The sequence below is a fragment of the Haematobia irritans genome, chromosome 2 (assembly GCF_050003625.1).
Source record: "Haematobia irritans isolate KBUSLIRL chromosome 2, ASM5000362v1, whole genome shotgun sequence".
Lineage (NCBI taxonomy): Eukaryota > Metazoa > Arthropoda > Insecta > Diptera > Muscidae > Haematobia > Haematobia irritans.
Window position 1 is genome coordinate 74,208,640 of NC_134398.1, and position 15,533 is coordinate 74,224,172.

Sequence of the window (15,533 nt, forward strand, 5' to 3'; positions counted from 1 at the left end):
ATCATAAAGGCATGTATATACATGCACAACTTTTTGATGAGGACGAGAAAAAATAAATATTGTCCTCAGAGCTACGTGGCAAGCGGAAGATTTCGAAATGTTTTAAGACCAGATTCGCTTTTTTATTCAGATATGGTTTCCCACTCTGTAGGTAGGCCAGAAGAATCAGCAACTACAATTCGTGGCAATATTAAAGCCTACTTCAATTCCGAAGAAGGATCAATATCTTGGCAAAGGAAATCTGCTTTTTTGGACTGAATTATTATTATTATTAGAAAATTCATTTATTTTGATTTATGTTTACAGTTACACTGTTATTTTTAGGTACATTTAAACTAGAATAAATATAAAAATATTATATTATATTGAACAGAAAAATATAAAAAGTTTAATAATTAAAACATCGCTCATTTCATTCTTCTACGTATTTCGAAGGCAATCTCCAGGACTCTTTCTTGTAATTCGTCTCTTTCGTTATTGTCGAAATCATCCATTATTGAACTGAGGTATCCCAAAAAGCCTGAATGTTTGCTATGACTTTTTGCAGCTACATTGGCCATTTTTGTTACTGATTGTAACAACTCTGCTTCTAAGTCCGATTTTTGTGAACTTACACTATTTGATAATGTTGGAGTCGAGATGTGGGAATTTCTCTACAATATTTTTAAAATGTTGATAACAGTTTACATAAAACTTTACATAGTCATGGGAATGTACTTACAAATGAGTACGATGTTCCAGAACTTGGCGGTCTTTCGAATGCATAATCATTTTCGATGACGTTACTGAAATCCGTGCTAAAATATTAAAAAGTTAAAAGCTAAAATATTAAAAGCAAAACAATCCACACTATTTCTCTTACAATCGCATAGTTTCAACTTCTTCTAAAAATTGGACATCATCCTCAAACTCCCATTGTTCATTCGAACTCTCCAAATATTCAATACTCATATCCAACGGCGGATTACAACCACTTCCGGATTTTAATGATTTTCTCTTTTGATAACGCCGGCTATCTACGATGCTCCTCCAACCATTTCGACATAATTGTTCTAAGGAAAGACGACGCTTAAACAATGTCACAAATTAAGAATTACCTTACCACTAATCCCAACTTCATTGGAAACCTGCTCCCATTCTTTTTTTATCGCATTTCTATTGGAATGACCCTTTTCTTTTTTATTCCAAATAATTGGATGCTTTTCAACAGCTCGACACAATTGTTTCTTAACCTCGGGTGTCAGTTTCACTCTTTTGTTTTCCATCTTTTATAATTAAACTTTAAAATGAGTATCAAAATGAAAATCAAAACAACACCAACTGCTATCCTTTAAACGGTTTTGCACAATTATAATTTAAAGCGATTGCGATGTTGCATTGTTATTGTCATGTATGTATGGGTTTCGGCGTTTATGGTTGTGTTTCATCGCTGCAATTATTGGTGACGCTTTAATGTTTTCAGAAATTTTGTAGGTGGCGATTGGTCGTTAAATGTCAAATTTCGCGTTGAAAAACAAACAAAGTATTGAAAATGAAAAAATATTTCGGTGATTTTTCGCAAATTCAGTTTTGTATGGAGTTTCAACGCGAAAACTGAACAGAGTACCGGCCTTTAGGCTTTATGCCATATTTAACCTCCAAAGAGATAAAAATAGCTGAAACATTTTGGTGCAAGCGTGCACAAGATGAATATTTCCAAAAAGAATATGAAGCGATGGCTGGTGGATTTAACGTTTCAAAGAAGAGTCAGATATATAAATTATCTCCATTTTTGGGCGAGGACAATTTAATAAGAATTTCAGGATGTATTGAAAACGCTACATGTGTTGGACCCTCCACTAAACAGCCAATAACTTTGCCAAAGCACCATTTAATCACTAAATTAATTGTAAAACAGTACCACGAAGATTTTTTGCATCAGAACCAGGAGTCCATCTGTGCAGCCATTAGAACGAATTTTGGATACCTTGCCTGAGACAACTTGTTAGAAGAGCCAAGAAAAATTGTCAAATTTGCAAAAATCGTAACGCCGTTCCAAAGCCTCCTTTAATGGGTCAATTACCGGAAGAGCGTGTCATTCCGTTTGTAAGAGCGTTTTCATATACTGGCGTCGATTTTATTGGCCCATATACAGTTTCGTTGGGAAGACGTAGTGAAAAGAGATGGGTCGCCCTTTTCACTTGTTTAGGTACAAGAGCAATCCACCTCGAACTTGCAAAGGATTTATCAACAGATGCCATCATTCTTTGTATACGAAACTTTATAAATAGACGGGGATTCCCGTGCGTATTAGAAGCGATCGAGGTACCAATTTCATTGGGGCCAGCAAAGAAGATTTCGCGTTTGTAAAGTTTCTGTAAAGTTGGTGACGAGCTTACAAAGCGAGGAATTGAATGAGTTTTTAACAGCCCGACCGACCCCTCAGCTGGTGGAACATGGCAGAGGATGGTGCGAGCTGTCAAAAATGTGTTGTCATTCACGCTGAAAGAGAAATCGCCTCAAGTAGAAACGTTAAATAGTCTACTTATCGAGGCGGAAAATTTAGTAAACTCTCGACATTTAACCCATCTACCTATTGAAACTGAAGACAGCGAACCCCTCACGCCAAACCACTTTTTGCTGGGCTGTCCTAATATTGTCCAAACACCTGCTGTAAATGCAAACGTTTGTTTGAAAAAGCAGTGGCACATATTGCAGCAGATGAAGCAAACATTTTGGAAACGTTGGGTACAGGAGTATCTTCCAGACTTAGTTAGGCGGACAAAATGGTTTCAGCCGGTACCACCAATAAAAATTGGAGATGTTGTTGTTGTTTGTGATGGAAATGTGGCGCGTGGTGAATGGAAACGTGGTGTAGTGGCGGAAGTTTGTACAGCGGCCGATGGTCAAGTTCGTTCGGCAGTGGTAAAAACAAAGATTATCTGAAATAACAAGATGTCTATATGCTTCCTCTTTTTTCCAAAAGGCTCATGAGTTTAGGTCCATACATGTATGAGAGAGTTGGAAAAAAGGTGGGTATGATGTTACGAATCTAAAAAAGAAAAGAAAATGAAGAATTTTCAATTTGGTTAATAGTCCGGTTTCTGCACTCTTTTTCATTCAACATTTATGCCGAAAGAAATTACTTTAAGTAAATTGAGTTTTTTTTCTGTTGTGTCTTTATTGGTACCGTATCTTTACAAATTGCATTGCCATACAAGACATAATGACTAATATGGTTTATTTATAATTATATGATGATAAAAATGGCAATTTTAACGGCTAAACTGGAACTTAATACGCACCTTAAGATGTAAATCATTAAGAGATGTCTACTATGTTCCCTGGTGTTCTTTCTGCGTTAAGTTTTGTACAGTTTTTCTGAGAAAATAGGAATTCTTACTTTACAGTTTTAATTTTGGAAACACGCCCGAAGTAGCGGCCAATTCAAAATGTTTCCCTCTTTTCTTTATTTGTCAATTTTTGTTTTTTTATCCCTTTTTGTTCGTGTTTTCGTTTTCAAGAACAAGAGGCAATTTGGACATCTTGTTATAATTACAAAGTCTTTGCCCCGAACACAGCTATTTAGACACATGATTGCTACGAATACAATTTTAAAGAGGAATTGGAGAAAATGTTGCAAAGAAACCTTCCAACAAGCAAAATAGATAACGAACGTGTGTGAACCTAAAGTCGTGCACTTTTATCTATTCAAGAACAATATAATTACAAAGTCTTTGAAATTGCCTCTTGTTCTTGAATAGATAAAAGTCAAAGATTATCTGAAATAACAAGATGTCTATATGCTTCCTCTTTTTTCCAATAGTCTCATGAGTTTAGGTTCATACATGTATGAGAGAGTTGGAAAAAAATGGGTATGATGTTACGAATCTAAAAAGAAAAGAAAATGAAGAATTTTCAATTTGGTTAATAGGCCTGTTGATTAATATATTTGGGTATTTTCCTTAAGCTGAACTTAGGTTCAAAGGGGGACTTAGGTCCGGTTAGAACTAAGGTTCTATTTGGGGAAAAGGATTGATTGTTGGGATTGCAGAATCCCATAAAACGGCACAAATGAGGCGAAGAGTGGATTTATCAATCACAATTGAACTCAGGTTCCACCGATGCAATTGATGAGAGTTCTACTTACATGTCACTTACGAACAACAACAAAAGCGATTGGGAAATTCAAAAACGGGAGTTTATGGAGAGTAGAGAGATCTTGTTTATTCGATAGTAGAATCCAGAAGAAAAAAGCAAGCCGAAAGTAGCGCGCAGGCTACCTCGGTGGAAAACAACAAATATTATTGGCCGTCGCCATAGTGAAAAGAATACTGGTTTTTTCCTTAATCTATTACTGAGAGAATTACAGTATAATACTTCATTTTTCGCAATATGGTAAACTTTATCCTAATCTAATACAGGGTAACACTTATTCTAATTCAGTTCATTAATTCAAGTTATCATTAATTAGTAATTCATATTAATTTAAAATTGGAATTCAAAACTACATTCACTGCACTCTTTTCATTCAACATTTATGCCAAAAGAAATTACTTCAAGTAAATTGTGTTTATTTTTATTTTGCTGTGTCTTTATTGGTTCCGTATCTTTACAAATTGCATTGCCATACAAGACATAATGACTAATATGGTTTACTTATAATTATATAATGATAAAAATGGCAATTTTAACGGCTAAACTGGAACTTAATAGCCACCTTAAGATGTAAATCATTAAGAGATGTCTATTATGTTCCCTGGTGTTCTTTCTGCGTTAAGTGTCTACAGTTTTTCTGAGAAAATAGGAATTTTTTACTTTACACTTTTAATTTTGGTTTAAACTTTTGAAACACGCACGTAGTAGCGGCCAATTCAAAATTTTTCTCTCTTTTAACTTCTTTATTTGTCAATTGTTGTTTTTTTCTCTTTTTGTTCGTGTTTTTGTCTAAACGAAAAATTTTAGAGTCACAAATTATTATACATTATTGGTCCCCCCGAACACAGCTATTTAGACACATGATTGCTACAAATACAATTTTAAAGATGAATTGGAGAAAATGTTGCAAAGAAACCTTCCAACAAGCAAAATAGATAACGAACGTGTGTGAACCTAAAGTCGTGCACTTTTATCTATTCAAGAACAAGAGGCAATTTGGACATCTTGTTATAATTACAAAGTCTTTGTGCAGGACACTCACACAAAAGGGGTTTTATTGATTCCTTTTCCTCCGCATCATGACAGCTCATACAATAGTCATTATACTTCGCACCAATAGTTTTTACTAAATCGCCTATCAGGCAGCGACCCGTTATAGCAGATATCAGGAGTGATATCTGGCGTCTCGAGAACACTAGCATATCTAGTGTGCGGTTTAAGTTTAAATGAGGCCGGGGATTTGAATGTTTGGTGTCGTTACAACCCTTACAATTCTCCCATCGAACATTTGCCATCATGACAGCCTTCTCACGCAGTAAGAGCTTGCAGGTAGCCAGAGGCATACCAACATATTCTAGTTCCCCTGGAATATGTAAGGTAGTTCCTAGCCTTGCTAGCTCATCTGCTTCGCAGTTCCCCGGTATGTTCCTATGGCCAGGCACCCATATTAGGTGAATATTGTGCTGCTCAGCCATCTCATTGAGAGATTTGCGGCAGTCGATGGCCGTTTTCGAGTTGAGGAACACAGAGTGCAAGGATTTTATTGCAGGTTGGCTGTCTGAGTATATATTAATGCTAACTTTTTTTTGGAACATTACTTCTCAGCCAATTCACCACTTCTCTTATTGCTAATATTTCAGCCTGAAAAATCAGGTAATCTTTTCGCTATTCGAAGTTCCAGATCTTTAGAATATAGTCCGAAACCCACTTGTCCATCCAATCAGTGTAGAAATCTATATATCTTTTATTCCCCGGGGTCCGCGTACACCACGCCTCAAGTGGACTCGCCAAAGTGTAATCCACTACGTTAGGCACATCTGGCATTATTTTGAGGACCGAACTGTGACCGTAACTTTTTTCCGACCACAGCGATAGCTCGCGCAACCGCACAGCCGTTGTTGCAGCTGACTGTTTGGCCAAAAAGGCAATAGATGCAGTATGACATTAAGGGAATTTGTTCCTGTCTTGCTGAATGCACCTGTGATACACAAGCACGCCATACGCTGAACTTTGTCTAAACTTGTCGGCTGGTGAAGTGCCGGCCACCAGACTACAACACCATATAGCATTATAGGTCTAACCACTGCCGTGTATAGCCAATGCACAATTTTTGGTTTTAGTCCCCACTTTTTCCCTATTGCCTTTTTGCACGAGTATAAAGCTACCGTTGCTTTCCTCGCCCTTTCTTCAATATTAAGCTTAAAGTTCAGCTTCCTGTCCAAAATAACGCCGAGGTATTTTGCACACTCCCCAAAGGGAATTTCAATACCCCCTAAGGAAATGGGCCTAACCGTGGGAGTTTTGCGATCTTTGCAGTACATGACTATTTCTGTCTTTGCAGCATTTACCCCAAGACCATTATCTTTCGCCCATTTCTCAGTCATCCGGAGGGCTCTATGTATAATATCTCTAACTGTTGATGGGAATTTTCCCCTGACTGCTAGCGCCACATCATCTGCGTATGCCACCAATTGTATCCTTTCTTTTTCTAGGAAAACCAGAAGGTCGTTTATAGCAACATTCCAAAGAAGAGGTGATAGAACTCCTCCTTGAGGAGTGCCTCTGTTCACATACCTTTGTATGTTTGCTTGTCCTAGTGTGGCTGAAATGCGTCTCTTCCTTAGAAGTTCGTCTAACAGCCTAAGTATACCTGGATCAACATTCAGAGTTGTCAGTCCATTTAATATCGAGCTCGGATGGACGTTATTGAACGCCCCTTCGATGTCTAGAAATGCCACGGTTGTGTATTCTTTGACAGATAGTGAGCTTTCAATAAAGCTGACTAGTTCATGTAATGCGGTCTCAGTAGACCTGCCCTTCGAGTATGCATGTTGTCGTTTCGAGAGCAAACTTGAATCGACGCTAGTTCTAAGATAAATATCTATCATCCTCTCCAGAGTCTTAAGTAGGAATGAGGATAAGCTGGTTGGTCGGAAATCTTTCGCATTCGGGTGAGAGGCTTTTCCCGCTTTAGGTATGAAAACGACTTTTGATTCCCTCCACTTTCGTGGAATATATGCTAAGTTGATACATCCTATATATATCGCCGACAACCAGGGGATAATTCTGTCAGCCACCGCTTGTAACTCCGCCGGAGTAATTCCATCAGGTCCGGGGGATTTGTAAAGGGTGATTCTTTTGAGGTTAGGATTTTCATGCATTAGTATTTGACAGATCACGTGGGATTTCAGACATGGTGTCAAAGAGAAAGATGCTCAGTATGCTTTGACATTTCATCATGAATAGACTTACGATCTGCCACAACGTCGAATTTTCAGTGAATGGGCCCTGGAAAAGTTGGCAGAAAATCCGCTTTTTTATCGACAAATTTTGTTCAGCGATGAGGCTCATTTCTGGTTGAATGGCTACGTAAATAAGCAAAATTGCCGCATTTGGAGTGAAGAGCAACCAGAAGCCGTTCAAGAACTGCCCATGCATCCCGAAAAATGCACTGTTTGGTGTGGTTTGTACGCTGGTGGAATCATTGGACCGTATTTTTTCAAAGATGCTGTTGGACGCAACGTTACGGTGAATGGCGATCGCTATCGTTCGATGCTAACAAACTTTTTGTTGCCAAAAATGGAAGAACTGAACTTGGTTGACATGTGGTTTCAACAAGATGGCGCTACATGCCACACAGCTCGCGATTCTATGGCCATTTTGAGGGAAAACTTCGGAGAACAATTCATCTCAAGAAATGGACCGGTAAGTTGGCCACCAAGATCATGCGATTTGACGCCTTTAGACTATTTTTTGTGGGGCTACGTCAAGTCTAAAGTCTACAGAAATAAGCCAGCAACTATTCCAGCTTTGGAAGACAACATTTCCGAAGAAATTCGGGCTATTCCGGCCGAAATGCTCGAAAAAGTTGCCCAAAATTGGACTTTCCGAATGGACCACCTAAGACGCAGCCGCGGTCAACATTTAAATGAAATTATCTTCAAAAAGTAAATGTCATGGACCAATCTAACGTTTCAAATAAAGAACCGATGAGATTTTGCAAATTTTATGCGTTTTTTTTTTTTAAAAAGTTATCAAGCTCTTAACAAATCACCCTTTATGATCCAAAGCTATGTAACGCTTTGATCAGTGTTACTGCTTTCATCCAATTAATTTTTATCAGTACCCAATAAACACAAACGTTTGAAAACTACTAAAATTCAATTATTTTTCAAACATTTTTTTAAGGATTAGCGTAATATTCAAGTTGAGAAATTGTTGAGAAAATCGCGTTCTCAACAATCACACAGACATCACCCTCAACAGTAAAATTCAACACATCAGCAATAATTTCTCAATTGTAATCCTCAAATTACAATGCATCGCTACTCAATAATTTCTCAAACAGTTTTCAATGTAAGACAAATTAAAAATTAACATTGTTGCGAATTTTCTAACCAAAATTTGTATAAAATTCAATCCCTGTTCCAACTGAAAGTCAACGCTAAATTTCTAGGGATTTTGTATAATTTATTAGTTTTTTTCGGTAAAAAATATAATAATATTAAAAATAACATTAATAATATATAAAAATAATATAATACCACTCAAAACATAATTATATTATTAAACGTATTAATAAATAAAACTATCAATGCAACTTTAAGTGACAATTTCTCAATGTCTTGTTATTATTTATCGTGTCGATAAAACAGCTGATCCCATACAAAAATTTTACTAACCGGAGTTCTATCCGCCAGTTAAAATTAATCGGAGGATGAGAAACTGGCCATAAATATCTTAAACATTTTTACATGTGTAATTCGATTTCCTCCATAATGTTGGTGTCACATAACTATTAATTATTTAATTCTTAATTAATATGCTGGCAATTTGAAATAATTACTATCGAGGAACTTGCTGGCCTGCGTGTTAGAATAGATTCCATCAAGAGGAATTCACAAAATATCAATCGGATGACGGAATGTAAATTGATGTAATGCACATTTTCATCCCGAAATTCTTGATATAGGAATTATTGCACTTTTTTTAATTGGTTGCACTTTGCAAGTTTTCTGGAATCTTTTCCTTGTTGTTTCCTTCATCATTTTTTCACCGGTCAACATCTTCCAAGAATATAACATCAAATGATTTTAGTTTTCTGCAAAACAATCGAGTTTTGTGATGTCCATTACGTTTTCATTTCACTTTTTATTTTGACTTACAAATTATAGTTAGCGTTTTGGATTAATTTCAGTCTTATGTCAAAAATATTTCAATTTTTTGTATTTCTTCTTCGTGGCACAAAATGTATTGAAAACCACAAAATTCGATTTCCTCAAGAACGTTGGTGTCAAAAAATTTTTGTAAAACTCATTAAAATTCGGGCAAATTTATTCTAACTCTCTGATGACCAGTATCCCTACACCCTCAAAAAAAATGCCTCTCTAACATATGTTCCAAACATATTTTGCAGGAAGCACATATATTATTGAATACTGCCGAAACATTAATATGTTTGTTTTATGTGAACATATAATATGTTTGAAAGCATTTTGAGCCCAAAAATATTATATGCTTGGAAGAATTTTCCCCAAAGAAGATTGTGCTCATTCCCTAACATAATTTTCACTTCCACGAAATTTTGTAGTTCTTGACACCTTTTTCTGTAATACAAATAATGTTGAAGAAATTATTCAATTTTTTTAAATTTTACCTTTCGCCTGGACGGAGAATCGAATCGAGGACCATACAGTTTGTAAGCCAACACACTACCACTGAGCTACGTAGCTGTTATAGTCACCAGTAGACAATTATCGTTATAAGTTACATTTATATAGCATAGTTTGCAGCGCCCACGAGCCCATGCAAACATAACATTATTTAACAGAAACATACATGTGTTGGCAACGTGGAGCAGTGGTTAGCTCCGACCACACACAATTTTTTTTTTAATTTACACATTTATATTTATACTATATTAAATGTGGGTTATTAAAGATTTACAGTCAGAAACAGTGCTTGATATAAACGAAATGGACTGAGCTTTTGGCTAAGATATTATTTTTTATTGCAAAAATACAATTTTGTAATAAAAAACTGGTTTTGGTATAAAAGTTTGAAATTTTGGAAGGAATTCAAAAACTCTAACAAAGGAAGAACGTGGGGTCGAGTATAAACATACATAAATAATTTTATACACAAATTAAATAATAATTAGGCTTAAATTAAATAATATTTAGACTTAAGCATATACAATTTTTGGCCTTATCATAAAGCAGTTTCCGAAACAACATATAAGCGGTTTCACAGAAATTGCTCTCTTTTGATTCTCTCGCTGTGTTAATTTGATATCTTTCGTCGACCCTCCCGGTTTTTATCTCTATTTCTTTCTCTATACTCTCTCTCTCTCTCTCTCTGTCGCTCTCTGAATAAAATATCACAACATATATATGTTTACTCGAAATTTGTAAATGTATATATGTTTACATTCACACATATAATTTTTATGAAACATGCATGCCCCAAACATAATATATTCTAACATATTAACATATGTGTTCCAAACATTTAGTGTTAGTTTGAGAACATTACATGTTTGCACTTAAATATATGGTGTTTAAAAATTGTGCCCGAAACACATTTTATTTATATCGAAACATATGAAAAACATATTTTTCTAACAGTGTATAAAAAGTATCCCTATAAAAATAGACAAACATTGTTTCATTTCATTTATTTATTTGATTTGGATTTTCAGTACAACAAGATACAAATCTTATAAATTTAGTACTAAATATGCATTGTTATAAATAATAAAGTAAGGATAAATCATTCAACTATTATTATCAATATTTAAGTTTGAATAGGTAATGAAATTAAAAATAAAAAACTAAAAATTTTAAAGAATAAAAAAAAAACAAATATATGTATGTATAAATTATTTAAATAAGTTTTTATATGTATTCCCTGAGAAAAAGAGAACTCTGTTAGTAGATAGAATCAGGATTCGCTATAGAATTTAATGACATTTGTCTTGAATCTATGATTGTTTCTTATGATTTGTATGTGATTTGGGAGTTGGTTCCAGAGACGGATAGTTCGTATCAGGAAATGTTTTTCAGATAAACTACGACGATGGCTTAGTTGTATAATAGTTCTACCCCGAGAAGATCTGGCAAAATTCAGTTTATTGTATAAATATGTTGGCTTGCATGTGCTTATTATTTTATGTAAAAACATCAGCGACTTATACATTAGATATTTTTCAAGAGGCAAATTCAGGACATTCGGCGAAAGATGGGAGACTCTGTCAAATTTTCTCAAAGCATACACATATCGTATAGCATTGTTAAATGTTGTTTGCAGTTTTCTGTTGTCCGAAGCATTACAGCCCGCAAAAATCTCAGCGGCATAAAACAATGTAGGAAGAATATAGCTTTTAACAAGAAGTAGCCTAATATTCAGAGGTGTATACTGTTGGGTTGTCCTCAAATTACGAATCACAGAGTATAATTTTCCACAAGTAGCAGTTATATGATCAGAACAGTTAAGATGTTTGTTGAAAATAACTCCAAGGTTCTTTGCTTTGTCAACAACTTCTAGGAGTGACGTTCCCAATAATAGATTTATTACGGATAATATTTATTACGGATAATTATTGCTTTTGATTTGCTTGGATTAAGCAGTAAACCGTTATTTGAAGCCCAATACTGAATTCTAGAAAGATCTTGATTGATATTAGACACACAGATTTCTATAGAATTCAGGTGGCATGATGAATATAATTGTACGTCATCAGCATACATTTGAATATTAGAAAATTTCACTTGATCAGGCAAATCATTGGAATAAATGGAGTATAGAAGAGGGCCAAGAATTGATCCTTGAGGAACCCCTCTATTAAGTGGCAGTAAGGAGGAGTTGTATATTCCGTTGGTTGTAAACTGTGATCGCATTGTGAGGTATGATGATATTGGGCGCACAGCGGTCGAATCAAAGTTATATATCAGTTTATTACATAGTATTGGATGCAGGACACTGTCAAAGGCTTTTGAGTGATCAAGGAGTATGAGAAAAGCTATATCACCATTGCCAAGAGCAGACCGTAATGTTTCCACGACATCAGTAAGAGCAGTGAGACAGCTGTGACCAGGCCTAAATCCAGACTGTCGTGTGGTTAGAAGGTTTTTCTCATTCAGGTAGTTTTGGATTTGAATATGAAGAATTTTCTATAGTACTTTGGATAGATATGGTAGTATCGCAATTGGACGAAATTCGCCATTACCTTTTGGTATAGGTATATTTCATCCCTTTGTAAATTGATCTCACATATAGATCAAAAGCCTTTGATGGTACACCCTCAAATAAATCGCTTCTGTGACATATACTCCCAAACACATTTTGCTTGAAGCATATACATTTTTTGGGTATTGCCAAACATTTATATATTTGATTTCTTCCAATATATAAATTGTTTGAAATCATATTGGTCTAAACAATATAATATGTTTGGGTGGTCTAAGTTCCAAACGTTATGTATTTTTCCATCCAAATTCAATAATGTTGTCTTCCAAAAAACTATATGTTATTATGTGAACATATAATATGTTTGGAAACATTTTGAACCCAAAAATATTATATGCTTAGAAGAATTTTCTCCCAAAGAAGATTGTGCTCAAATTTTTTTTTCTGCCTAATTGTATATTTCCTCACATTTTTGTCACTTCCATGAGTTTTTTTAGTTCCTAGCACCTTTTTCTGTAATACAAACATTGTAGAAGAAATTATTACATTTTATAATTGTTTTTTTTTTTTTAATTTTACCTTTTGCCGGACGGGGATTCGAACAGCGGACCACACAGTTTGTAAGCCAGCACACTAACCACTGGGCTACGTAGCTGTTATGGTCATCAAGAGATAATTATCGTTATAAGTCATATTTATATAGCATAGCTTGCGGCGCCCACGAGCCGATGCAAACATAACATTGTTTAACAACAAAACATTGTTAAACATACATTTTTTGGCGACGTGGAGCTGTAGTTGGTACGTCCGCCTTGCATGCCAAGGATCCTGGGTTCGATCCCTGCTTCGACCGACACCATTTTTTTATTTTTTTTTACATATATTTTTTTACGTATATTCCAAATAAGTTCGAAATATCCCGAAAAGGTGTTCAACATTACATACTACTATATTAACTTTTTACTGCGAAACTGTAAAGTGTGTCTTATAAAAGACTTAAATTCAGAAAAGAACAGTGCTTGATATAAACGAAATGGACTGATTTCAAATCATATATTATTTTTTATTGCAAAAATAAAAAATTGTAACAAAAAAGGGTTTTGTACACAAGTTTGAAATTTTCGAAGAAATTCAAAAAACTCTTACAAAGGAAGAATGTGAAGTCGAGTACTATATAAATATTTTTCCATCGAATCCTAAAGTTAACGATAACCATTGAAAAGCACATTATATTTAAATTCGAAACAATAATTTTACAACCAACACATAAATTTATTTAGGTGTGAACAATTGTTTGCTTTCTTTAATAATTTATTCTAAAGAAAATAAACTTATTCAATTGTTGCATAAAAATGTTATAATGTTATTCTGGTTTTACCGATGCGAGTTTTGACGTTAAAATGAGAAATGATTTTAGTGGCAAAACTCAAACTCAATGTCCGCTTTTATTTTCGAAAGTATCCGTCAACTCCTCTTGGACTACTTATTAATAAAGAGGGACTAAACTTTGTTTTTATAGATCTTACTGTTTAATTTTTCACTGTTTCCCAATGTTTTCATTTTACTGTAACAACTCTAAAAAGAGTACACTGAAAAAAATATTGTCGTGTGGCCAAAGATTTCATGTCCTTAAAATAAGAATACAAATTTTGCTTAGCTTAGACGACGCATTTCTCTAATATAAAATTTTTTCAATGTTCAAAAGTCGATAAACTTTTCAATGAAGTCGTGTTGTCTTATAATTAAGTGATTTGACTTGAAAATCGGTATCATAACATGAAAGAAAAAATTTTGAACTAAGGTCAACTTGACTTTAATAATTCAGAAAAAATCTTTAAAACTAATGAAATTGTCTTTAAATTTGGTGCATTTTTCATCTTGACTACAAAGCAAAAATCGTTAGAAAATAGGACATGTTTTTCAACACTTTATTTTAAAGACGTTTTTACTTGAAACATAGCACAATTTCTACTGTCTTGTTTTTAACGGACTTTTTATAGCATATGAAAAAAGCTGAAAAAGCGAAAAAATGAAATTTGCTTCATAGAGTCAAATACACAAAACCCACATTTAAAAGAGAATTGTGCCTTAAAAGTATCCTTACTTGAGTTCTCGGCTTCATTGGCTCGGAATCAATACCAAAATTTTTTAAAATAGAGACACAATCTTTGGAACCGGGCATGCTATTTTTCAGTGTATTGTGCCCTTTCGTTAGTTTTTATGAAAATCCCTTTAATTACCTTTGTTTGAATATTTTGACTTACTCGTCCTACACTCAAAAAAAGTGAACTCTCTATTTCACTAAAGCCAATTTAACTTTATTTTAGTTCATAGAAATATTATGTTTGGAGAAAGTTTTCTTTACTCTAATACTTTTTTGTATACGTTAGTTAAATTATCTAAAACCGAGGAAAAAAATATACTCAAATGAAGCATAAAGATTTACTAAATTCGTGTCTTCCACAAAATAGTTCAGAATTTCTTTAAATTTGTAAATTTTACCAAAAATGCGTCCATCGTGAATTTCGTATGCCACTAAAGACATTCTTGCAATTTTGAACTCCAAATTTTTTCTTCAAACTATAAAATTTTCTTTAACAAGTGAAAAAACTTAGTTATGTCTAATAATTTTTTTTGTATTTGTCGAAAAATATTTACTTATTTTTATGACATCGGCGTGATGTCAACGTTTGTACTACTGTTTAAAATTTTCTACAAATATTCAAAATTTTTTAAAATTAACCGAAAGTTTTCTTCATGGTGGGTTCACTGCTTTTTCAGTGTACGTTCCGATTTGTTTTGACGAAACAAAAAAAGTGCCCGTAATACGAAAATGATAAACAAAACTCATGCTTTTTTTAAATGTCTTTTCTCTTGGTTCCGAATGAATTTTCTCTGCGAATGCTCATTTTAATCTTTTTACTTAAGCATATACAATTTTTGGCGGTCTTATATCACAACATATATATGTTTACTCCAAATTTGTAAATTTATACTTGTTTATATTCACACATAGTATTTTTCCAATCTTTAATGGAATTTTCTTTGTGTACACCAAGAGAAGGAATATGATCACCTCAAACATGTTTTAAGAGCAAAATGTTATTTTTGGGTGGTGACCATGTAACATGGTTTTCACAACCATGTTATTTTCTCGGAAATCATGTATCTTATTTCGGCAAGCAGGTTATATTTGACGATAAAATAAC

At 34.2% G+C, this 15,533-nt stretch overlaps 2 protein-coding genes across 2 annotated transcripts; one reads left to right on the forward strand and one right to left on the reverse strand.

Annotated features, from left to right (window-relative positions):
* Positions 1-288: 288 nt before the first annotated feature.
* LOC142225520 (uncharacterized) lies at positions 289-1,328 on the reverse strand. Its single transcript, XM_075295308.1, has 4 exons — positions 1,103-1,328; positions 863-1,052; positions 722-797; positions 289-653 (listed from the first exon to the last, which is right to left on the reverse strand). Exons 1-4 carry the CDS (start codon positions 1,263-1,265, stop codon positions 408-410), a joined length of 675 nt encoding a protein of 224 aa, XP_075151423.1. The 5' UTR covers positions 1,266-1,328; the 3' UTR covers positions 289-407.
* A 1,117-nt stretch (positions 1,329-2,445) lies between these two features.
* LOC142224654 (uncharacterized) lies at positions 2,446-2,925 on the forward strand. The gene has a single exon (XM_075294434.1). The coding sequence runs from the start codon at positions 2,446-2,448 to the stop codon at positions 2,923-2,925; it is 480 nt and encodes a 159-aa protein (XP_075150549.1).
* Positions 2,926-15,533: the final 12,608 nt, after the last annotated feature.

What these genes read in the sequence shown, in the direction of transcription:
- LOC142225520 (XM_075295308.1), bottom strand. Translation starts at nt 1,265, where the DNA reads ATGGAAAACAAAAGAGTGAAACTGACACCCGAGGTTAAGAAACAATTG. An exon ending in CAATGAAGTTGGGATTAGTG is followed by an intron (nt 1,053 to 1,102) that starts GTAAGGTAATTC and finishes GTCTTTCCTTAG; the next exon opens with AACAATTATGTCGAAATGGT. An exon ending in CTGGAACATCGTACTCATTT is followed by an intron (nt 654 to 721) that starts GTAAGTACATTC and finishes AAAATATTGTAG; the next exon opens with AGAAATTCCCACATCTCGAC.
- LOC142224654 (XM_075294434.1), top strand. Translation starts at nt 2,446, where the DNA reads ATGGTGCGAGCTGTCAAAAATGTGTTGTCATTCACGCTGAAAGAGAAA.